The sequence below is a fragment of the Prionailurus viverrinus genome, chromosome F1 (genome assembly GCF_022837055.1).
Source record: "Prionailurus viverrinus isolate Anna chromosome F1, UM_Priviv_1.0, whole genome shotgun sequence".
Taxonomy (NCBI): Eukaryota; Metazoa; Chordata; class Mammalia; order Carnivora; family Felidae; genus Prionailurus; species Prionailurus viverrinus.
Genome location: NC_062577.1, coordinates 24,687,315 through 24,711,584, shown reverse-complemented (window position 1 = coordinate 24,711,584; position 24,270 = coordinate 24,687,315). Strand labels below are relative to the sequence as shown.

Genomic DNA, 24,270 nt, shown 5'->3' with positions numbered 1-24,270 from the left:
CACTCCGGGTACCCGCGAGCGTCTGGAAAGGGCACCTCGGGGAGGGCGGACCGAGACCTCGGGAAAAGTTGTCTAAACAAAGGGCATTCCTTAGCTTCCCCCGGGACAGCCGAGCCTGCTCCCCAAGCCCCGGGTGTGGAGTTGCACGCTTCCCCGGGGAGCCGGGGAGGAACGCGAGGTCTTCCTGGCCCTCGCCCGCGTGGAGCCGCGTCCCCCGCTGCGCACGCCCCGAAGCCTGGCCCGGCCCCGCGCCAAGGGGTCGGTCCCCCGGCGCCCGGGCCCCGCTCGTCCTCCCGCCCGCGAGAAGGAGGCGAGCGGAGGGCGGCGGAGGCCTGGGTGGGGGCCCGGTCCCGCTCCTCCAGCCCCTTCCGCCGCCCCGCCTTTCTGCCCTCCGCGCTCCCTCTCTCCGCTCCCGGCCCGGGGCGCGCCCGGCTCGGCCTCTCTCCGCGCGGGCAGAGCCGGGACCTGGCAGCCCATGCCGCTTCCTTCCAGCCCGGGCCGCGCCCGCTTGGCCCTCGGACCCCGCAGGCAGGCGGCGGCCCGCACCCCACACCGCACGGCGGGGCCGGAGGGCAGAGGGCCGGAGCAGGGCCGCGCCGCGGGATGGAGGGGGTGCCGGAGGCGGCGGCGGCCCAGCCGGCGGGCGGCGGCCCCCAGTGAGTACTCGGGAGCGAGGCGCCGGGCGGGCCGGGGCGGAGGGGTGGGGGAGGGTGGGGGGGGGTGCGAGCAGAGGCGCGGGGGAGGGCGCGGAGAGTCCTTCCCGCTTCAGCCTGTGGGGGCGAGAGCCAGCGCCTCCCCGGAAGGCTGCCCGCGCCCCGGGGAGCCCCCGTTGGAGGAGACGTGTTCTCCGGGGACGCGGTGCCAGAAGTCTCCCCGTCGGAAGTGCTTTTCCCCTGGCTGGGATTGCCCCGAACCCCCTGTTTTCTGAACTGAACTTTACAAGAGAGGATTCGGCGGCCGGGCTGCAAGAGAAAGTTGTTAACTTCTAGATCAACCGGTGGAGGAAATGATCTCGCCCGCCTGACGATACCCCTGGCGCTTCCCCGGCGTAAGGCTTATGTGACATTTTTGCACTGTGTCCTTTGCTTTATGAAGTGTGTACATTCCTGCAACGTGTTTAAGTCGATTGGTCGTAAACGACTATTTCGGGGAATTCTGTGATGAACTTTTTTTGAAGTGAAAAATTAACTCCTAATTTGTCACTTAAGTAAATACGGATTTTTCTACATAAGCCGTTTACTTCAAGTGAGACATATATAAACGTATGGTGTTTCAGAGCATTTTCCCAGAGAGCGGGTGGATATTAACACGTCGTGGCACGTATGTGTGCACTGAACCACTTGGTGAATAAAATCCCGTGCTCATTTTCATTCCCTGTGAAGACTATGACATCAACCATGCCACCAAGGAGTGTTGTGATTCTGGCAAGTCACTTAACCCCTCCAGTCTGGATATTCTCCTCTACAGAATGAGGGGGGTGGGGGGTAAGTGATCCCTTGATCACTGAGTGCTTTGAAAAAGCCCTGGCCTTGGAAGGAGAAGCTTTGCGTTGCAAACCCGGCCTCCGCCTGCGTGACGGAATCTCTGTGTGCCTCAGTTTCCCTGTCTGTGAAAATGAGGAAGATAATCCCATCCTGGCAGAGTGTGTGAGGATTATTTGAGAGTGTCTGAAAGCCCTTGCAGGCCTGCCTGGTACACAGCACATGTGGACAGGAGTCCGCGACTAATTGTGGCCACCATCTGAGCGCAGCCCCATGCTGCAGTCCTGTGGCTTGTACACAGGTGGGCACCTTGAACCAGAGAGTCAGATCCTGTGGGGTATCTTCCTGAAGCCCCTCATCTGCACTGGCTTCCCTTAAAAAGGGAAGAGCGTGTCCGCTATTAGCAGAGGTTGACATCCTCTGAGGTCACTTGTCAGCAAAGCAAGAGGCCAGGGACTGGGAAATCTGGCCCCTGTTTTCACTCCGGTCCACAGTTGGCTGTTGTTTGAAGCTTCATTGTGCTCCATCTGTAAAATGGGGGTAGAAAAACCAGAACACTCCTCAGACTTGGAAGAAAAAACTCAATAGTAACTTGTTTGTCCCATCCAATGATTTATACTTTTCAAAGCTCTGTCCCCACGTTTTTCTCACCTGGACAGGGCTCAAAACCAAGGCACTCTGGGGACCCAGGAAGGTGTTGGAGCTACTAGCCATATGCTGGGTCTCAGGAGCTTTGTCTGTTTTCTTTTCCAGAGGGACCAAAACAGGGAGCGGAACAGCCAGCTCCATGGAGATGACCTCAGGTGTGGAGAGAAGTGGCCCTGAGCCACGGCTGGATAATGGACACCTCCCAGGACCCTGGTCCTGCTCTCTGGAAGACAGAACACCCAACCTGATGGTCCCCCAGCACCCCGGTGCACTGGGGATACACCGCCAAGGTCCCTCTGTGCTGGAGTCCAAGGTGAGGGCCTTGAAGGAAAAGATGACAGCAGGCAAACAGGGGGTGAGCCCCTGCCTCACTTCTCAGGAGAGGCCATCTAAGAAATCCAAATGCAGGCGGGTCAGGGTGGGTGGAGCTGGGACTCTGTCAGAGGGGTCTTCCTTGCCGGATGCTGAGGTGGTCCTCCCTGCTCAGAACCTGACTGATGCGCAGCTGGACAGTGTTGTCAACAAGAGTGACCCTGCCAGGAAGGAGGTTCCCAGACTGCCCAGGCCGCCTTCTCCTGGGCTTGAGTGCTGGAACGGGAAGAGCCCATGGCCTCCAGAAGCAGTGTGGGCATCGCCGGACAATGAGAGGAGCCTGCTTCCAGGGCCTGGCTCTTTGCCAGAGAGCCCTATCCACAGAGTCACTCCGGGCCGGCCTGGGGGCCCTGGTCCTTGTAACAAAATCACCCACGTGCCCCACCTGAGGAAAGGAAGGTCATATGCCCTTCAAGATGGTCTAGTTACAGGTGGAGACCTGGACAGCTTGTCTCTGACCTCCGAAGAAGACTTTGTCCCCAGGCCAGCCCTGCTCGGGGGGCTCTGGCGAGCTGGAGACCTGGGGGCTCTGGGCACTGGGGGCAGTGCCTTGTCCCTGTCTGACCGGGTGGAGAGGAACCGCCTTTTGCTGCAGGAGATGCTCAGTGTTGGGGGGCAAGGCCCCGCCAAGGTGGAAATCTCAGCCTGGACTCCATCCCGGGACAGAGGTATACCAGGTGAGGCTCACTCTGTAGGTCTGGGTGGTGGGGGCAGAAGGAGGGAGTCCAGGAGGGGACAAGGGGGAAGAGGGCACCTGTGGAGGGGTGGGGCGGGAAGGGGAGAAGAGCACAGCTGCCTGTCACCTAATTCATCAAGAAGTCCTTTTATTCTGGCTCTGACATAGATTCTCTACCTGTCTGCTGAAGACCCCATGACCTCCAGACCAACTGGAGGCCACCCTCTGCTTGGCGTGGAGGCTACCATGATTTCTTCCCTTTCGTTCTCTCTTGTGGTCCTTTTGGAGTGGGATTTTGCACCTCCCTCCTCTGACTTGCCCTCAGCTCCCAGGGGACCTCTTTTCCTCCTGGGGGAAACCCTACCCACAAACAGGTCAGGTGTTCTGTTAGGTGGGCGGTACTCGGGCAGCGGATGTGAAGTGTTCAGGTCCGAGAGCGCCTTCTTTCACGTCCTTCCTCCCACCCCAAAGTCCATTCCTCACCCCACACCTGACAGGACCCACACGGTCCCCTGGGCCCATGGCAGTGCCCGCCAGCTGTCACCGTGACAGGCCGTGCCTCCACTTCTTAGACTGAGACACAGAGTAGAGTTGAATTTATCTGGGGAGCAAACTGCTTGTGAAGAAGACTGTCTTCTCCATGTTCATTGAGTGGCCCCTGAGAGCCCAGTTTCTGGCTCTGCCCTGATCTCTGCTTCTGTTCTGCCTCTTAGAACGACCACCCGGGGACGTGGACTGGGACTCAGGCATCTCCCTGCAGGACTCAGACCAGAACAGGTAAGAGCCCAGGGTGCGCACCTCCTCTCCTGGCCTCCTTGCTGTGGTCCCCTCGCTTACCCAGCACCGGGAGAGTGGGAGACCTCGAGAAAGCAAGAGGCAGGCAGATCCCACACCAGGAGACCAGTGCACAGTGGACCGCTGGGGATCCTCCTATGTGAGACCCCATAGAATGTGCCAGTCACCCCCAGCGCCCACTGGTGCCTGGCTGCCGCTTGAGCAAAACTGCTGGGTGCAGGGCACAGTGCCATGAGTATACCAGCAACCTGCTCTGCCTCCCTGGGTCATATCCCCTGTTCTGGGCTCTGTCTCTTTATCTTTAAAGTGGCCCAAATAGTATCTGTCTGGTTGACTTCCCAAGACTGTCGTGAGACTAAAATGAGAGAAGAGTTTTGAAAATCCTTAGGGAGGGTACACAAATGCAGAGCTTTCACCCCACGGTCCCTTTCCCTTCCGGGGGGGTGCTGGCTCCTGTAAAGGATTTCACCTCCTCCAGTCTCTCCTGTGACATCCCACAGACTTTGCTCCAGCCCCTCCACCAGTGTCTCGGGGACCTGGCACACCAGGGTGGTTGGAGCAGTGGGGCCACTTTCTGACATGGGTAGTGTCCTGACCCGGCAGGACGTGCGCTCGGTTGGGGTGAGCGGCTCTCTCCGGCACCCACTCAGAGGTTGGCCTCGGCCTCAGTCTTTGCCGAGCTCTTGGCTGCAGAACGCCAGGCGCCGGAGAGGCTCCATTTCTCCGGCTGTGCAGTGTCGTCACTTGTTGAGGGTCTCATGGTTTCTGTGGAGGTCAGAGGTCGGAATTGTTACTTCTTCATCACCAGGCCATTCCATACATAAATTCCACTTCATCTGACCTGCCCTCCAGAAAATGTGGAGGGCACATTTCTTGGCCCTGCCTTTACAAATTGAGGACTCCCCAGATTCAGGCGACCCAGCTCCTGCTTGGCTACTGGCCTTTGCAGTGGCCTTGGCTAAGGGCCTGTTGGACAGGGGGCTGTCTGGCTCCTTCGTCCCTCACTATCTATGACTTGGAATCATAGTTGACTCCGCTCTGCTAGGGTTCTCTTCTTCTGCCTCCATGGCCACTGTCTTCTGCCTCCCATCAGGTCTCCCCGTAGCCCGGCCACGGCATGGAGTGTTGTGACCGCAGAAAGGACTGTGGTCCTCAGCGACACCCTGTCCTCCTCCCTCTCCCTCCTACTTCCTCGGAGAGCCCGCAGAGAAGGCAGCTGAGGCAGGCAAAGATGGTGCGTCCTCTTCCTGTGGCTGCTTCTGCCCCCCACCCCTCACACCCTTTCTTCCGGGGCTGGGAGAGAGGCCCAGCTGCAAGGTGCTGCCACTGGGGGCTTTGTCCGGACCTCTCTCTTGAAGGGAGAAGCCAAAGCTCCCAACTTGCATGTTGGATAATAAGTGATGAAAATACCTGTTTTAAAGGAGGAGAACCTCAACCATAGCAAAGGAAGGTATTCTCCCCCCAGCACTGTGAGGAGATGGCATTTGTGTATAATCCTCAGGATGGCGATTTCTAGACTGTGGTTTAAACTGCCAGGACACCTGCAGCATTTTAGGGTTCAGGTCGAGTGTATGTGTGCAGGTGCAGGATACATGAATGTGTGCATATATGTGTACTGTGTGATATGTAGGTATCTGCTGGGTGGGTATGGGTGTGTGGAGAGAAGTTGTGTGAGTGAGCTTTCAGACTGTGCCCAGCATATATCTGGGCATAGAGTTGGCATGGGGAAAACTTCATCCTCTGGTTTGTTTGGAAGGTCAGAGTGCCTCACTGACCTCTATTGGCAATCTACAGTCAGGCCCCTGCTGAGTAGACCCCCACGCTGAAGGGCCAGGGAACGTGTCTAGTTAAAGGATGAGAGAAAGGTCGGCCATGTGTTGAGGCCCCCTTGGACAGGGCTCCTCATTTGGTTCTATTACTGAGTCTCCTGGCAGATATGAAGGTGGTCCCTAAGACACGGCAGGCTCCATCTGTCCCCTGACGGGGGTGGATTTACTGATGCCATTTCTGTATAGCTAACCTCCCCAAGAGACTTCCGAAGTAAGGCATGCTACTCTCCGCTCTGCAGTCCAGGAGCACCACATGGGACCAGTGTCCTGGGGATTTCGCGTCTGTACTGAGAGACTTAGGACCCTGGGCAGTGGGGTGTTCTGAAGCTATGGCTGGGCATCAAGATGGCCATCCTTAAGGGGTCAGGACGTGCTCGGGCAGTGAGTCCTCTCCTCTGAGGGTTGGAGGCATAAATGGTCCTGCTTCACACTCAGGTTAGCATCAGTGCCATTCAGTATTGCATCAAGTAACCATTTGATGGAATTAACCCAAAGTGTATTTAATTATAAAATACACATTAATCCAATGTGTATTTGATTATAATTGTCTACAATTGTTACTGCTTTGCAAGGTGATAAGACAAGAAGCTCACGAAATGATGGTTACTGCAGAGCCTAAGACAGTCGTCACTGTCTGATGGTCGGGGGTGGGGATGTGTGGCCAGCCTGTTGAGGGGGGTGGTCACGGGGAGAGTCGGCCTTGGAGGTGAGGTACCTGTGATGCCGTGGGAACATCAGAAGTGCGCTGGGACCCTGCATGCTGAGGGCCAAATGCTGACCTCCATCCCCTGACCCCAGTGTTGCCCCCAGTGTTGCCTCTTGAGGGGCAAGACAAGGTCCTGTCCTAGAGAGCTGGAACATCCCAGTGGCCAGTCCTTCCCTCCAGAGGACCATGCGAGGGAGGAGGACAACGTGTTGTTGAGGACCACAGCTCTTGTTGTGTGCCAGGGCCTGTGCTAAGTGCTCACCACATTCTCACTTTATCCTCATAACTAGCTATATGGATTGTTCCTGCTTCGCTCACAAAGAGGCCCCTCTGGGGAGAGATTAAATGACTTGCCCAGGGTCATACAGCTATGAAGTATGGGAATGCAGGGCTGCTTGGTGCTGAAACCTGCGCTCTAACCCTCTTCCCACACTGCCACAGCTGTCCTGTCTGCGCCCCACAGGCCACTCCTTGAGTGGGGGTCTTCTGCCTCCCCCAGCGCTGGCCAGGTGTTCTCAGGGATAGGCAAAGAAGGGGAGGTGATGGGCTCCACAGGCCATTCTTGTTTCTTCCAAGCCACTGTTGAGATGATTTGGGAAGTGGGAATTTGGGGAGAAGAGGGGGGCGGTAAGCACTTCAGAGAGGGCAAACGGGGGCCAGTGCTGTCAGCCACCTGTTCACGGGCCAACTGGGAACTGGGCTTGTCAGAGACAGGAGTGGGGAGGACAGTGAAGCGTGTGCTCTGCCCAGGCCTGGCCCTGCCCTCTTCCATTCTTCGCAGCCCGCGAGCATCCCATCCCCACAACGTAAAATAGCCACGACCAGCTCAGCCTTTTCCCTATCTTGAGGCTCGGAGAGAGCAGATCAGGATTACAGATTGCCTCAGGATCTCAAGTGAAGCATGGGATCCCAGCGTGTGCAAAACCTGTGTGAAGCCAGAGGTGCCAGGGTGCCAGGGCGCCCTCTTGAGGCTGCTCCGGCTCAAATCAGGACCTTCCGTGTGCGCGATCAGTGCCCCAGGTCCTCAAGTGTGTCTGCAGGGCTTTAATTACCACTCTGCTGGGAGGGGGAAATGGAGAGGAGAGGGTCCCTGGGGCTGTGTTTTATTTGTGCTCTGATGATGAAGGAAACTCAGAGGATTCCCTAGGCTGTTGATTCCAACTCCCCCCCTCCCCAACCCCATCCCTGTGGTAGAATCGTGCCCACTTCAGAAGCTGAGGCTCAGGGGAAGCCCAGTCTCCAGTTCCCACGCCTCTTCATGAAAAGAGAGGGCAGAGTGCCAGCCTGCAGCAGCTCACACTCTGGTGGGTCCCAGTGTTCAGGCCCCTGTTGGGATTGCTAGAGGTCAAAACTCCCCGCCCAAAGCAGTTTGTGAGACTCCAGTTTAAAGTGAGGCAGGCAGGGAGCCCCCGAGAATTTCAGAGGCCGTGCCTGTGGCTCTAGTGGTCAGACCCACAGCTGCGAGAATATTGCCAGCTTTTTAGAAGTTAATGTATTCACTAACACTTTTAGAGAGTCTCCTGTGAACCGACCCCTGTGTATAATTTCAGAGGGAATTGCCCGTTGTTGTGCTCACTGCCTTCTCTGCCTGCCTCAGTGTTGGCCGTAGATGTTGCTGGTGGGTCTCCTCCTGGAGCTCCTTGGGGGCAAAAACTGTGCCGGTCTTATCTCCGGGACCCGGTACCGGCCAAGTAGCTGCACAGAACAGGCTTCTTGGCAGAAGCACATATGCATGAGTGTAGGTGGGCTTGATAGGATCTGGATGGAAACAGGAGAGGACACTCCCGGTGGGTAGGACCTACAGGAATGCTTGGGAGAAGGGTGAGGTGGAATGCGTGGGTACTATCGGGATACAGGGTGGGGAAGCTGGCTCTCCATAAGTGGAGAGCTTTGGAATTTAGATTTTAAGTAGGGCAGTAAAAAACGAGAGACATTAACCATCTTCCTCCTGCCACACCCACTCCCTCTGTGGTAAGACCACAGCGTCTTCTGACAGTGCGGGACCGTTGCTGTCCCCTGTGGCCTAGTGCCCATGCTACAGAGCTGGTGAGAGAGTTGGAGATCACTCTGGCTTACCAGTCCAGTTCTGGATCTTCTGGGCCCCTAGGATTAGGAGGTACGTGAAGAGTCCTGGGGGTGAGCATGGGAGAAGAGCCACTCTTGCACATCCCCAGGATGTTCAGGGCTATAGGTGTACCTGAGGACACCCCAGAGCAAGGGGTTAATGAAAGCTGGCAGAGCCAACCTGTCCTGCATATCCCCAGCCACCTGCCATCCTGCCTACCCAGATATACAGACACGAGGGCACCTGGGTGGCTCAGTTGGTTAACTGCCTGACTTTGGCTCAAGTCATGATCTCGTGGTTTGTGGGTTCGAGCCCTATGTTGGGCTCTGTGCTGACAGCTCAGAGCTTGAAGCCTGCTTTGGATTCTGTGTCTCCCTCTGCTCCTCCCCCATTCATACTTGGTCGGTCTGTCTGTCTCTTTCAATATTAAATAAAGATTAAAACAATTAAAAAATAAAAGATATACAGACACAAAGGAAAACTGGATGAAAGCCCCCTTAGCAATCTCAAGCCTACCAAGAATAAAACTAAAAAGAAAAATTAAACCACCCACCAGTGTTTTCAAATGCTTACTGTGCTCCCGCTCACCTAGTGCTCTTAAGTCCTGGGTGGAGAAGGAAGGACACTAACACTGAAACCCTAATGCACAGCGAGTGCCACCTGGAGCTTTCTGCCACGCCATTACCTCACTCACATACACGCCACACATTCTCATTATGGTCCCAATCTTTGTGAAAATAGAGGCTGTAGAAAATTACTTTACCCTAGACCGTCTGTGGGGGGTGGTCTGAAATTCAACAAGAGGAAACCCTCCTTCTTGGCCTCCAGAGTTGAGCCGGCCACTCTTCCCACTATGTGGGGGTGTTTCGGACACCTGCCTCCACACACTGAGGCCAGGCGGTGCTGACCAGAAGGGCAGCCCCATAGGGAGTTTGTTAGCCTTCTTCAAGAAGCCTTCAAGAAGAGTGGCAAAGCCAGCCCCTCTACTATCCCTGGATAAGAAGTTGGCATCTTAAGAAAGCTCTGGGATCCTCCACCCAGATCCTTTCAAAGGTGTTAAGTGAGGCAGGCGTATCCTACAGCAGCCATTCTGAAGGAGCCCGCTCCTCTTCCCTGTTGAGAATAAGCACCTGTTTATTATCTGTCAGCAGCTTCCCTCTGCTACCAGTCTCCTCTGGCTCCCATTCTATGGAAGGTGCCTCTTCTGTGAAGCCCTGTCAGAGGCTGTCTGGAGCAAAACCACCAAGGCTTCTCTAGCCTCAAGATGGCTTCCCTTCCAAACATACCTTCCCCTTGCAGACCATGACAAGGTGAGCTCTTCAGCAGGGATTCCAGTTCATGTTTAGGGATTCTATCCTTTGTGCATAAGGGGGCGAGAGTAACTTAAAATAATACTACTAATAATCACAGCAGTGGTAATAGTGATTGCTGGCCTTGGTTGACTCTTACCCAGTGCCCGACTCTGTGATGAGCTCTTTTAAGGAGCTCAAGCTCACTTATCAGCTGAGCCCTTAGCAGATGAGGAAACTGAGGCTTAACCCCAAAGTAACCTGCCAGGGTGACATGGCTCGTGAGGGGACAGCCCAGAATGAGAACCTGGCTAGGCTGCCCCAGAACCACGCTTTAACCAGCACTGTGGCTGCAGCCTGTCTGTGTGCTCCAGCCATGGGAAGAAGGTGGCTGTGATCGTGCACCCAGGGTACCATCCTGCCCTCATGGCACATGCAACCAGGAATCAGTTTCAGGCCCATCTTTTCTCTTCCCCTCCCTTGGGAAACTACACAGTATAACAGCAGGAGAGCTCGATCCTTGGCCATCTAGAGGCTTTATGATATACAGAGGTGGAAAAAATGGTGAGGGAAAAGACTTATATATGTTCTGTACACTATACGTTTCCCCTCTACCCCCCTGCATCCTGGAATCTGGGAAATATCAGATCTCTTTAGAGTCCAAATTATTTCCCTAATTCATGTTCTTGAGATGAAAGCGTTAGACCCGGACTTGCTGGAGCTTATTATTTTAATCCAGGATTATGATGGCTGCAGAAAGAGGCCAGTCTGTCCTGTTGACCCCCCCTTCCTCCTTGGCTAGGAGAGGAATGGCGTCTGTCCTGACTTGAGACCTCGACCTGTCTGGCCCTGAGGGGAGCTGAGGTTGGAGCTAAGCCTGTATCTCTCCACCAGGAAACTGGCTTAGATGAACAAGCCAGATTGGGGGGGGGGGGGCGGGGTGCATGCTGCCCGAGTCCTTGAAATCAGCTTGGGACACTGGTGGTTGGAGGGGCAGAGGGAAGGGCCAGAATCCTCATGTGGAACAACGGTCGTCCCCCCAAATTAGTTCCTGGTAGGTGTTGCTGCTCCTTGGTGGCCAAACATCTGTGGTGTGGATCCCCCCAGGGAGAGGACCTCAAAATCCCTCCCCCAGCCTTGTGGTGCACCGGACTACCTGGGCAGACCCAGACTCACAGGTAGCAGGTGTGAGTCTACTCCCGTATCCAACTCCCGCTCTTTACAGATGGGGAGACTAAAGCCCAGGAGAGAAAAGCACTCAGCCACTTTATCCCCATGCCCTGCCTGCTGAACGAATGAGTCTCAGACATGCAGGTTTTCCAGAGGGTAGCAAAAGCTGTTATTCTGAGATGGAGTTGCTTTAATCTAGCCCTGCACTGTCTGCCCCAGCCCTTCCAGGAAATTTTCACAGTTGTGGGAGCTGAGATTGTGGGGTATAGTCCATGATGGGAAGGGGTTGGCTCGAGGGCTGTGTGCCCTTGGCAGAGGCCAGGGCCAGATTAGACTGGAAAGCCTCCCTCAGGTGGAAGAGTCTGAACCTGTGTGCCTGGCAGGGCCGGCGCCTCTTGGGCGGACCAGCAGGATGCAGTGATGGATGGGGGCGGGGCCGGGGGGGGGGGTGGGCAGTCTGGCTGGGAAAGGCTCCGCATCCCACAACACCGCGGCTGCCTGCCCCCGCCTCCTGGGAGAAGACTGCTCTCCCCTCCACAGGGCTGGTCAGGGCCAGGAGTTCCTACCCTGCTGACCTTGACTGCCATCTGTGAAGGTGGCTGCCACTCCCCTCCCTGCTCAGCTTGTTACTGCATGGATGCCTTCAGGAGCCTTGCTTTTCTAATCAGTGGAGAAAGTAGCTTTGTCTGCCAGGAACCAAAGCAGGGCAGCTGATGGAAAAAAAAAAAAAAAAAAGAAAGAAAGAAAGAAAGAATTAACAGCTCCAAGTAGAGGGAGTAAAAAAGAAACAGCAAAGCTGGAAAATGGCTTAAAAACCTGGGGGCAAGGCCAATCCTGGCAGCATCTGGCCAGCTGCCTGTGGGCCCTCCTGCCTGCCCACCAGGTCTTGTGACAAATGCCCTCAGACAGCCGGGGAAGCACAGCTGTCACCGGAAGGCTCCAAGTGTGTGGGCAGACAGCCAGAGGCCCGCGGCTGCAGGGGCGTCTCTCGGGCTGGTAACCTCATTATCTCTGCTGTTGGAGCAGGAGCCCCAGGGAGTACAGCTGCTTGCAGCCGTGCATCGGAGGAGCTGCCTGCTTGGGAAGCTGTGCACAGCAAGGCCTCTCCTGCCAAAGGAGGCTCCACAGGGCTGCAGGCCTGGAGATTCACTTTCACGTCACTCCAGTAAACCCTCCTGGTTCCAGAACTGTGCCTGGGCCCTGCCAGGGTTCATGGGCACAGATGGTGCCTTTATTCTGCCAGCTCTTTCCACCCCTTGGGCCCCAAAGAAAGGTTAGGTGCAAATAATGAGCAAGAAAGAAAAGAAGGGAAGGCAAAGGGAAAGAAAAGAGAAACAGAAAGAGAAAGAAAGGACCTTAGACTGCCCAGAGCTTGTCCAAGGATGTCCCAAGGACGCCTCGGAATTATGCCATTTTCCACTCACATCTGTCCTCCATTATCCAGGAAACTACTTGGTACCTTCCCCCTGTCAGGCCCCTTTCTCCGGGTGACATACGGGGTGGGTAAGACAAGGGATTTGGGGCGCTACAGTCTGAAATGTAGGTATGCTTGGCTAGGCCTCTACCTGCCTTTTGTGGACCCTCCCTGGTAAGGACAGCCCCTGCATATATGACAGTGAGGACAGGGGAGGCCAAAGTCACATGAAGGAGCATGTCTGACTCCAGCTGCAAACATTCTCAAGCCTGCCCTGGGATCCAAGGAGGAGAGGAAGGAGGAGACAGAGGGTGTGGAAAGGATACTGGAAGCAGTGGGGCTGGCTATCGTCTGCTTTGCTCTCAATTGATGTTCGACCTTGAGCAACATGCCAAATGTTCCTCTCTGCTGCGGAACACCCTCATCTGTCAAGTGGAGAGCGCACCTGCCCTGGGCCAGCCTGGCTGGGGAGAGGGAGCTCTGTGGAGAGAAATGGCTTGTCAGCGGGAGGTTGTGGGGCTGCTGTTATTGCTGTAACCTGGCACTGGCTGTATGTCACTGTCTGCGAGACAGCTTTGAAAAAGGGCCACCGTCATTTTCCGCAGCTCTGGACTGGCTGGGGAGGCCACACATCTGGTAGGTGGGGAGGGCTGGGAGAGGACCCTTATTATTATGAAAATCGAGCCATTTGCTGACTTGGTGTGGGTCCAGCTTAATTTCTCTCAGCCCTGAGCCGATGCCTAACGGGTTTGGATTGGGACTGAGGCAAGCAAGCACCAGGATTTATAGAAATGTCATTCCCCCAAAAGGAGCAGAATGTGACAGGCTGAGGCCTGACTTCTTGAGTCTGCGGTGGGGGCTTGCATGGGTACGTGTGGGTGCAGAGAGAAGCAGAAGGAGAGAAGGAGGTGATGTGTGTAAAGACCATCTGGCTGGGCACAGGCCCAGTCCAACACGCCGGGCCCTTCCCCCGTCCTCCCAGATAACTCCGGCTGCCTGCCCAGGGAAGGAACAATAGAATAATCTGGAGATTCCCCTACCCTTCTTAGATCCTCCTGGGATTTCTGTCTCCACTTCCTGAGCAGATAATCTGTCCACGGTGGGTTAGCTCCCCGGCCCTGTCCAGAGACACTCAGGGCCATTGCCCAGACCCCAGGCCGGTGCCCTCTGTGTGGGAACTGGACAAGGAAGGCTGCACATGCAGGGCTTTTTCTGGCACCGCCATGCTCAGTGCTGTTAAAGCTCTTCTAATCCGTGTTATTTTCTTCTAATCCCTCCCCCGCCTGCTCTGGCCTGTGTGCCACCCTGTAGGACCTTTGGTCCCAAGCCGGAGTCCGTGCTGAGCCCCAGGCATGAGGAAGCCAAGCATCTGCTGCAGCGTGCCCGCATGAAGGCCAGGACCCGGCCCCTCCGTGCCAGCCATGATATCGTGCCCGCTGTTGCCCAGGGCAGCCGGTGAGTGGAGCCCTGGCCTAGGAGGGCTGAGGCAGGGAGAAGAGGTAGGATCCAGCCAACGTACTGCTGCTCACTGCTCCCTGTGTGTGTGTTTCCCATGTTAGGCGCGTGAGTTAATTCATTTAGTCGGTCAACACACCTTGACTGAGGGCCTACAGTGTCAAATATGGAGGATTCGAAGGTGAATGACACATAATCTGAGCTCCCTGGGGGACAGATGTCACGGTCTCCAGGGAGAAAGACCGGCAAACAGGCCAATACAGTTGTGGTGTAGGAGAGGATAGACGTGAATGCGGGGCAGGAAACCCGTACCTCCACCTGGGAAGGACAGCAGAGGCTCTAGAGGACGTGGCTTCTAAGTTGGGGCTTGGAGGAGATGTATACCTTCCCTGGGCGGATGATGGAGGCCGGGGTGAGCATCCCAGGGCAGACACCATGAGCAGAAACACCGTGCTCACGGGACGGGAGGGAGTGGCTTGAAGGCCAGAAAGCTCAGTGCAGGCTGGTCACGGAGGCCTCCAGGCTTGCTGAAAGATTTGGATGTCTCCAGTAACAGCTAGAAGCCACTACAGGATTTTAAGCAGGTAGATAGCATCATCACATTTGCATCTCAGTATAGCTGTCCTGGCTGCAGGGATGTGTTGGATCTGGGGGCCTGGGGCGGTAAGGAGGCTGCATGGTGGTCCTGGTGAGATGTGATAGGGAGGGGGGGGTGTGGAGATAAGGAATTGCCAAGAGCCAGAAGAATGCAGGTTTACTGAGGCAGCAGCAAAGTGTTTAAGATTCTGGAACCAGACCCCTGGGTTTGAATTCGGGCTCTGCCACTTGCTGGCTGTGTGCCTTTGGGGAAGTCTCTGTGCCTCAGTTTTGTCATCTGCAAAATGGGAATTGTAATGGTGCCAGTCTTACAGGGTTGTTGTGAGGATTATATTGAGTCAGTACGTGTAAGGTGTTCAGAACTGTGCCTGGGGCATAGCGAGTACTATGTGAGTGTTACCTCTTACCAGTAATCATTTAGTTAACCGGGTGTAGGAAATGTGAGAAGGGAAGGCATCCAGGGGGAAGCCCAGGGTTCTGACTGGGTGTCTGGAGGTTTGGTGGGGCCTTAGCCAAGGAATGAAGTTCAGGGTCACGCTTTAGAGGAGGTTGCCCTCCAAATGGAGGAAATGTTCATTTCCATACAGGCATTTGGATACAAGATCTGTAGAGGAGGAAAAGAGGTCAGAATGGCAGAGTTGGGCATTACCCTGCTTTCCTGATGCTAGAGCCATGGGTGAGGGCAAGTTCACTGGGCGTGAAGAGGCAGGCAGAGAACAAGTTGAAGGACATTCAGACCAGCCCTTCACATATGTGGCTGTTCCTGGAGTGACATCCCATCCCCATCCCCGACTGCCATTCCGTGTGCCATGCCCCTCCTGGAACCCCCTGCACGTGGAATGCACACCCCAGGGCCGGTACACCTGGTGGACCTGACACGGGGCTGCCAGCCCATGCCAAATTGTGCCTGCCCCAAGCAGGGCACCTGCGCTTTTGTCACGATGATGGGCATGCTGGGTGTGCTGGTTTCCATCACTGTGTGATACTGGAAGAACAGAGGATTCTCAGTGGAACTGGGCCATATGCTCTTTGATGGGAGACACTGAGCCTATGCATTGAAGGCCGTGGACTGTCGTGGCACCATTGAGATGACTCCAGCATAAGCAGAGGGCTGAGGCCTGCCTCTTGAGTTCAGTGTCATTATGACCCCCCTATGAGAGGGGCTCAGGAGATCCTAAATCTGGGCAAGCTGTGCCAAAAAGACTATCCTTTTCTTTCCACATTTTTGCTTTGTCTCGCTCTGGTTGGAGGAGACTAGTTAGGAATGGGCATGGCTTCTCTGAAGCATCCTAACTATTCTTCTCTTCATATATATGGAGCTCAGAGCCTTAGACTTTCACAGAGCCCTCTGTTCCACCTTCTGTAGGTTACTTAGGTTGGGCTGGGTAGTCTCAAAATTGGCAGGACTATTTGCAAAACAGACGTGACTGTGTAAATGTGCTCTTGGACACTTCCTCTTCCCCAGATTAGGCGAGCAGCTCATCACAACCCCAGTCGCCAACCTTAAAGTATGTTCCCTTTTGTCAGGCTGTCCCCTGGCCATAGAAATGCTATAGAAATGCAAGGTGACCCACTTTAGCAGCTGCCGTGTCCAGAAAAGAATTACTTTGACTTGGCAGCCCTGGTGAATCCTCAGAGGGTGCAGCTGAAAAATCAACGCCAGATGGCTTGCTGCAGATGCTTCTAAAGGTTATGCTTGTCAAATCACCCTGGAGAGCCATGCTGAGTTAACATGGTGATGCCACACAGGCCCCAGGCCCGAGTCAGATGCAGGAGCACCCCCGCACCCTCCCCCCCGCCTCAGCCCAGGGGCATCACTCCTTCCAAAGAGCAGCTTGATAAAAGATGGATGGAAGAGTGGGGGCGGGCAGAGCAGTCTCCAGAAGGCCTTCTTTATCCTCGGCCAGGCTGGAGGTGGCCGGGGCAAGCATGGACAGACAGGCTTTTCCAGGAGGTGAAGACGTATCAGTAGCTTCATTTTCTGGAAGCAAATCAGCGTAGAAATTGAGCAGCTCCCGGAAACACAGTCTCTTGCTATTTTGGGGACAGGCACACCTAGGTTGGAATTCCTAACACCAGGAGGGCACAACACGTCAGCAAGATGCAGGACCTGGGAAGGTGACCCACGAGGGCTGTCATCCTGTGTCAGCAGCAGCCGTGTTAAGACAGTAGAGCTTGTGTAGGTTGCGTTGATTGTGTGGTTGGCACAGCGTTGCTGTAGGAAGTGGGCCTCCAGAAAGTGGCCTTCCCACAGAGGCCATATCAACTCCAGGTACTGGGCCAGACGGTCCTCTCCGAGAGGGGTGATGGTTGAGGCAGCTTGAGGAGCTTTGCAGGTATGGTTTGCTACGGAAGGGTCTTTGCTGTGCAGTTGTCTCCAAAGCCCTCAGCGTACCTGTGTGGCGTGTTCCCAGCACTGCTGGCAGAGGCCTCTGGTTTCAGCAGTGGAGTTGAAAGTACCTTCTGTGATCAGACTCCCCTTCATTTCTCCTTTTAGAACAAAAAATGTTATTTCTACCTTTGGCATGAATTCCAGGATGACTCAATTCACCATCTTGTATGGAAAAGTTAAGGTCACTGATGCGGCTGATGGCACCTGGACTCCCTTATTAGGTTAGAAATGTACTGCCTTTAAAGCCGGGCTTTCTTCTTCCTCCCCCAAAGTATAGCCCACACCCTGTCAGCATAGCAGGGCAGTGCCATCTGGGGCCTACAGAGGGGTCGCCGTGTGCCGGCCAGTGTACCGAGTCTCCTGGTGAGCCTCTCCCTGCATTGGGTGGGCCTGGCCACCAGGGTATCCTGCCTGTGTGTGTGTGTGTGTGTGTGTGTGTGTGTGTGTGTGTGTGTGTGCATGCGCGCGTATACGTGCCTGCAGATATCGGGGGGGGGGCGGGTTCTGCTTAGTAGGGTGCCTCTTGTTTCTGGGGGAGGAGAGGTGATGCTGTTTCTCTGGCAGAGCCTCCTGTTCCTGGGCAAGAATGCCCTGGGGAGCTGACCCAGGAACCCCACATGCATGTGACCAGAGTGATTGTCCCACTGCGCCTTCCTCAGATCCTGAGAGGCTGAAGACATACAGGTGCAGGTGGGATCCTCAGGGGCAAGAGCTTGGGGCTCCAGTGCCTCATAGTCAGCAACAGAAAACTGTCACTAGCACAGGGATCAGGGGGACCACCCTAGCCATATTGAGACAAGCAGGGAGACCCTGAACCATCCTCATCAGGGGTGATCCTAGTGAAGAACTTCACATCTCTGCTGTGAACCCCTCTCTGAATGCAGACCCACATTATGACTTTTGGGGGTGCTAGGCACTCTTGCCTTCTCTGCCTTCCTCCATAAAAAAAAAGTTAAAAATTCTAGTTTCTGACCATGCTGGTTTAAAAGGTATTATATGTTTTCTTGGACTTAAGAGTTTGTTTTCTTCTGACTTGAAGACAAATGACTTTCATGGGTCCCTGGAAGTGTCCCGGCCCATAGACACTGTGGCTGCTGTGCCTAATGGATAAATTGGCCCAGCCTGAATGTGAGTTCCAGAAAACAGGATGATGGACAACTCTGCAGTATTCCTCAAAGCAGCCCTTTTAAGCACAGGCTCTGCTCCAGTCTCAAAGCAGGAAGATCAGTTGCTTAGCAGTAGTTCTTTAAAAAAGGAAATTCCTCCTGGAGCAGTGCTCATTGAGAGAAAACACTGGAGTCAGGAGTATCGGCAGATGTGCAGGCCCCCATCACCCACGGCCTCCTAGGGCAGGGTAAACATTTAGTGAACGCTGAGCCGCAGCCTCCAGGGAGGGTTCCAGGGAGTGGCACTTTAAGCTGCATGATTTAGGAAGTGCTCACTCCTCCTTAGTGTGCACTGGGGGTGGGGACACAGTGCTATGGCATGGTGGAACCTTGGCTCTAGCTTTATCCTGCCAGCTCAGCATTCACAGTTAGGTGACCACCAGCCCTGCCCCTCTGCAATCAGAGGCCTGGGGTCCAAGGTTTGAGCCTCTTGTCTGTCTGACATGGCACAGGTGAGGGAGTGCCTTAAGCTCCCAGCCATAGCTGGCTCCCATGGAGTTTTGCAGAGAATCAGTCTTGGACAATTTAACTCTAACCTCTCAGACCACCCGTTGATTCCAAAGTGTATGCATTTTTTATACATTGTATTCCACTCCCTCAGCAATCCAGAGCATTCTAATCCATCTGGATTGTGAGGCTAGTCAGTGGCTTTGTCAAGGCACAGAGGGAGGGGGTGGTTAGCAATGGCCAGTGACACCCCCAGGGCTCAGGTCATGTTCACCTGAGCCAGACAGGCAATGCCATTGATCCAGACACAAAGTACAGCTGAGAAGGGACACACTGTCTGGTCCAGTAAATGCTGTGAATAGGTTTAGATGCCAGCCGGTTCAATGGCTACTCTTCCCACTGGCTAGCATGTTTTAATAGTAATTGTTAAGCATGTATGTTTTCTTCCTGCTGTTATCTGAACTGCTTTTCTTTTAATTGCGTACCATATTTGTCTTTCTGTTGGGTAGCTATAAACTTGGTGAGGGAGGAACTCGTATTAAGACAGCCTTTTTGAAAGCACTGACACCCTTCTTCCAGAATCACTGAAGCACCTTGTTAGGGGAAGGATTAGTAAATCCACTAATTGTAGACATACATTTCATTATAATCAGTTGTTGGGAGTCTAGGCAAGCTTGAGCAAACAGTGCTATGTACATACAGTGTGCTATTGGAGGAGAGTTCACTTCTCTGGGGAGAGGGAGGGGAGAGGAACAGGAAGGCAAGGATAGGAAAGGCTTCGTAGACACTTTGAGGACTAAAAACAGCAACATAACACATGAAGTATGCCAGTATAGGTAGTTGTGTATACACAACGGGTGTACTTCTGGGTACTTGGAAAGAAATAGCAAGTCCCTAAAATCCAGGCTCCTCCCCAAATAAAACTTGACCACCAGCATCGTCAGTGTCTAGTTCTATTTTGCGGCTCCTTCTGAAGGAGAAAAAATATCCACAGCTTGCCTTTTCAGCTGCTCAGGTGCCGGTCAGCCTAGAAACTGGTCTTGTGTGGCCTCTCCTTTATAGGAATGAGGAGGGACCATGTGGTCATGGCAGTGCCTTCCAGCACTAACATCTTGTGAGTCTGTCATAACAAATGAGTGGTACAGGTGTTCATGGGAAGGAGATAATATCATGGTGTATTAGTCAGGTTTCTTCAGAGAAAACCATCAGAGAAAGAGCCAACAGACTGTGTGTGTGTGTGTGTGTGTGTGTGTGTGTGTGTGTATTTCTCCATATATATATGGGGAGAGAGAGAGAGAGATTTATTTTAAGGAATTGACTCATGTGATCATGGAGGCATGGTAAGTCCAAAATCTGCAGGGCAGGCTGGCAGGCTTCAGACTCAGGGAAGATAGCAACTCAAACCTAAAGGCAGTCTACTGGCAGAATTCTTTCTTGCTCAGGGAAGATCAGTGTTTGTGCTGTTAAGGGCTTCAACTGATTGGATGAGGTCAACCACGTTGTGGAGGATAATCAGCTTTATTCAAAATCCACCAATTTAAATGTTAATCTTATTCAAAAATGTCTTCACAAAAACATCCAGAATAATGTCTGACGAAGTCCCTGGGCATTGTGGTACCAATGAAGTTGACACATAAAATTAACCAGCACACGTGGTGTTTATACAACAGGTAACATTTAACAAATAGGATTCAAATGCAGGCAGGTCAAGAAAAAAAGTCTTCAGGATCTGATGCAAGAGTGCTGCATGAAGTGCACGAGGCAGGAGTCTGGTGACCATACAAGTGGCCGGGCGGCAGGACAGAACTGGGGAGGAAAACAGTGAGGAATGTGGAGGGCCTCTGTTTTTACCATAAAGATCTTGAACTTGATCCTGTGCCCCCTTGGGGGATGGTGTGATGAAGCTGTGCTTCGGGAAGACTGACAGGAGGCAGTGGGGGCTGGATACGAGGCAGGGGTCCAGTGCGAGTGATAAATGATAAATGAGAGAAAAGGTGTGAGTCCCAAACACTTAGCAGTAGATTGGTGCGACGTCACTGTAGGGAAACGGAAGGGAAAGAAGAGCCGTACTTAGGTGGCCTTTGATAGGAAATGCGGGGAGACTCAGGTTACCTGGCTCCAGGGGGCCCCCAGGGTGAGATTTAGGCAGGTGTTTTCCAGAGTGGACAGGACTTGACGGCCAGCACAGTGTTTCCCAGAGCAAAGGTTGGTGACAGAATGCAGAGGTTCTTCCTAGCACAGTACTCGTCCTCATAGCTTTTCCCCAGCATGGAAGGGGCTGTGGGGGGCCGGGGGGGGGGGTACAGAAGGTGGGCACTGAAACAGACAAGACAGAGAGTCCAAGGAGAAACATGGGTGTCATTGTCTAAATTCTGTCTAACCAAGAGGATTAGGAACCCAGAGTGGACACTTTTGGGAGCAAGAATGCTTAGAAAGCCTGACATCAGGTCCCACACAGTCTGTGTAGAGACTTATAATTCACTCTTCCCATTAAATCTTTTAAAAAAATTTTTTTAAATGTTTATTTATTTTTGAGACAGAGAGAGACAGAGCATGAACAGGGGAGGGTCAGAGAGAGGGCGACACAGAATCCAAAGCTGGCTCCAGGCTCTGAGCTGTCAGCACAGAGCCCTATGCCGGGCTCGAACTCAGACTGTGAGATCATGACCTGAGCCGAAGTCGGACGCTTAACGGACCGAGACACCCAGGCGCCCATTAAATCTTTATAGCCAAGTACAACATTGAGAGAATTCATCACTACCAGATGCCCATGAACGCCAGGCTCACTTCCTCTTGAGTGGAGTGTGTGTATGCAGGCACGTGCACACACACACACACACCATGAGGATTTTGCTATCATCCTTCCGTATATCCCGTGTTCAATGTAATGTTTTATTTTGGCTCAGGCTGAGCCAGGCAACAGAAGAAAAGCCAAAAGTAAAGAAGCTCCTGTTGATTTTGTTTAGCACCATGTCTCAGCTTCAAGATGGGCTTGGAAGCTACTCTGGTTTACTGCCTGACTCCCCAGGAATGTGGTGTGGGGTAACTGCAGTCATATTACCACGGAGCACCTTGGAAGCTCTGTACCCCGTGGTGCCATCCTCCCCATCTTCTGTCACCTGTCTGCTCCTGTTTCCCCCCGCAGAGACGGCCTGGACCCGAGGATGACCTTCGCCTGCAGAGACAACCTCCAGAACGGGAACACGAGTGACTCCTCCAGCGGGGAGTCCACCAGCGGGCAGTGGCCGAAGCGGGGCACCTCCCCGTCCCGCGTCCGCTTTGAGGACGAGTCCGCCCGCGACGCCGAGTCCCGCTACCTGGAGCGGCTGCAGCAGCGCCAGGACCAGGCGCGGAGCTGCGCGCTGCAGGCGCCGGCGGGCCAGGGCCCCCTGCGCTCCAAGCCCGACCTCGCTCACTACGTCAACAGGGGCTGCGCGCGCAGGGCCGCCGGCGAAGGGGCGCTCTGCAGGCTGGTGGGCCTACTGGACCGGAAGGCCGTCCCGGACGGCGAGAGGAAGTGCCGAGCCTGCGGCAGCCGCATCGACGACCGAAGGCCCACCCAGGCGAAGGCGAGCCCGGACCCGAGGTCCCTCCAGGAACGCGACCGTGGGGCGCAGGGGGTGCTGGCGGAGCCCCTTAGCTCTTGGGGCCCGAGCCCCCCCTCCAGGCTCCTCCCTGCCGAGCAGGGGCTCCACACGGAATGGATCCGGGAAACGCACATCGGAGACTCGGTGCGGCCCGAGGATGTGGACTCCGCCCTGGACAGCACGGACACCTCCGACAGCTGCAGGACCGACAGCGAGGAGGCTGGGACCTCGCAGCCAAGCAGGGCCCGCGGCCCGACCCGAGGCAGCGGCCCGCGTCTGCGGGGCGCCAGGCCTCGGGGAGGCCCCAGGTGGTTCCGGAAGGCTGAATCTCAGCTGCCCAGCAGCCCTCAGACCCCTCACTGCTCGCCTGGGGTTGATCACGTGGAGGTTGCAGATGAGGTGAAAGAAGGCAGAGGACACCCTGAGGGGACTCTGTTTGCCAGAGAAGATGCTTTCCCTAAGCCTCCTGTCCTGGAATCTAAAAGGGCTTCCCTGGGATCCCAGTGGCAGCCTGAAGCGGGGCTGGGAAATCACTGGGTTCCCCCGGTGGATTCCAGGGCTCTGTGCAGGACAGCCTGTGCCCCGGCATCTTCCATGAAGCTGGGGTCCTCAGCGCCAGCCAGACAAGCCCGGGATATAGAAAATCATGAGTCTCTGGAGACTGTCTCTTCTTCCTCCCTGCAACAGAGCCATGCAGAGCCCTCTGCCCTGCACCAGGCCCAGCAGCTAACCTCTTTCTTCTCCCCTGGAGGCTGGGTGCCAACCCCTCCACCTTCAAGGAAAACCACCTCACCTGTGTCTCACAGGAAGGCAGCCCTGCCTGGGTCCAGCAGGCTGGGTGAGCAGGGAGAGCCTGTGGACACCCCTCTGCCTCCTTCAAGAAGTGCAGTTCCCAGGACCTGTGAGCTCTCACCCACGCAGACCCAGCCCTACAGCCCCCAAGTCAGTCACCCACTGCTGGCCCTGTCCACCAACAGCTGCAACAAGAGCATGCCTCTGGGGCTGCAGGGGCCCTGGGGAGGAGCCATGGGTGAGCCCAAGGTGGACAGGGGCTCCTGCAGCCAGGAGCCGCCTCTGGAGAAACGCAGCGATGGTAAGCAGAGACCCCAGGCCAAGCACTCTGAGTCATCCTTTACCTTTCATCTTAATAGATGACATAGCTGTGCACACTCCTAGCAGCTCTTCAGAGCAGCAGCAGGTGTTCCGGAAGCTATGGGGTCTGTGGACTGGCTGCAAGACTCAACATCAGCCTGGAGGCAGATTAGCCAACTCTTGGTGGGGGGAGGCAGAAGGCAGGGAGCAGGAAGAGGCAACAGCTCCAGATTTATTATTTGCTTAGAGCAGTAAATGCCTAATAATCACATGGTTGAGGCCCTTTCCTTCAATATCTTCATTTCATTCATTCATTCATTCATTCATTCATTCAACACTGAGCACCTATTACATGCCAGGCACCATACCAGGCACTATAGGGAATGCATAAGTGAACTAATTCAGCAGGAGTCCTGCCCTTGAGACTTTCTGTGACCGGACAGACGTGCTCTCTGGAGGATACAGTGACCAGTGGACAGAGCCCTTCCAGACCCCAACTAGCCCCCCTGGGCAGGCTCGTGGTTTCAGCAGGCAGGGCTGCAGAAGTGTGTCGGGCATCAGTAGCCTTAGGCTCTGATCCCTGATGCTGTGATGTGAGGTGAGCGACTTGGCCATTCACTCGTAGGCAGAGATAGCAGGTCTGTGCCACATAGCCTCTCCTTAATGTGTCCATGACTTGATGTGTCCCCGGGGCTGGGACGGCTTGGGAGGGAGCCAGGGCTTGGAAACACAGTGGAGGAGGAGAGGGCGGAGAGCTGACAGATTGTGCTGACCTTACTGTGGATGTGGATGCCAAGCACCGCCACCCCCAGGTGTGTTGGCCCCCCCCCCCTTGCTGCGCAAGGGGACGTAGACGTTTTCCCTCACCCTCCCTTGCTCACGTGAACCTGAAGAAAGCAGGCACTACCTTGAGCTGCCTTCTGCCCTGTTCTAAGGTGTAGTCTCCTTCCATGGGGTGGGCTCTGGGCCAGCTGCTGACCACCTCTAACCACTCCTGAGGAGCTTTTATTCCACCAGCTGCTGGCCTTTCTGGGCAGCCTGGCCATTATCTCCTCAGACTCCTCTTGTCATTAGCCAGGAGGTCCTGGG

The 24,270-nt window shown here is 54.8% G+C and overlaps 1 protein-coding gene across 3 annotated transcripts in view; it reads left to right on the top strand.

Moving 5' to 3' along the window:
• Positions 1 to 280: 280 nt before the first annotated feature.
• KIAA1614 (KIAA1614 ortholog) overlaps positions 281 to 24,270 on the top strand; it is a 62,290-nt gene continuing 38,300 nt past the window's right edge. For 2 of the 3 annotated variants that reach the window (XM_047840329.1, XM_047840328.1), the window contains exons 1-5: positions 281 to 656; positions 2,235 to 3,178; positions 3,891 to 3,954; positions 13,757 to 13,900; positions 21,648 to 23,182. In XM_047840329.1, the coding sequence (XP_047696285.1) occupies positions 604 to 656; positions 2,235 to 3,178; positions 3,891 to 3,954; positions 13,757 to 13,900; positions 21,648 to 23,182 (2,740 nt within the window). In that variant the 5' untranslated portion in view covers positions 281 to 603. Of the gene's footprint in view, positions 657 to 814; positions 1,049 to 2,234; positions 3,179 to 3,890; positions 3,955 to 13,756; positions 13,901 to 21,647; positions 23,183 to 24,270 lie in introns of those variants that run through there. The other variant, XM_047840330.1, reaches the window with a different exon arrangement.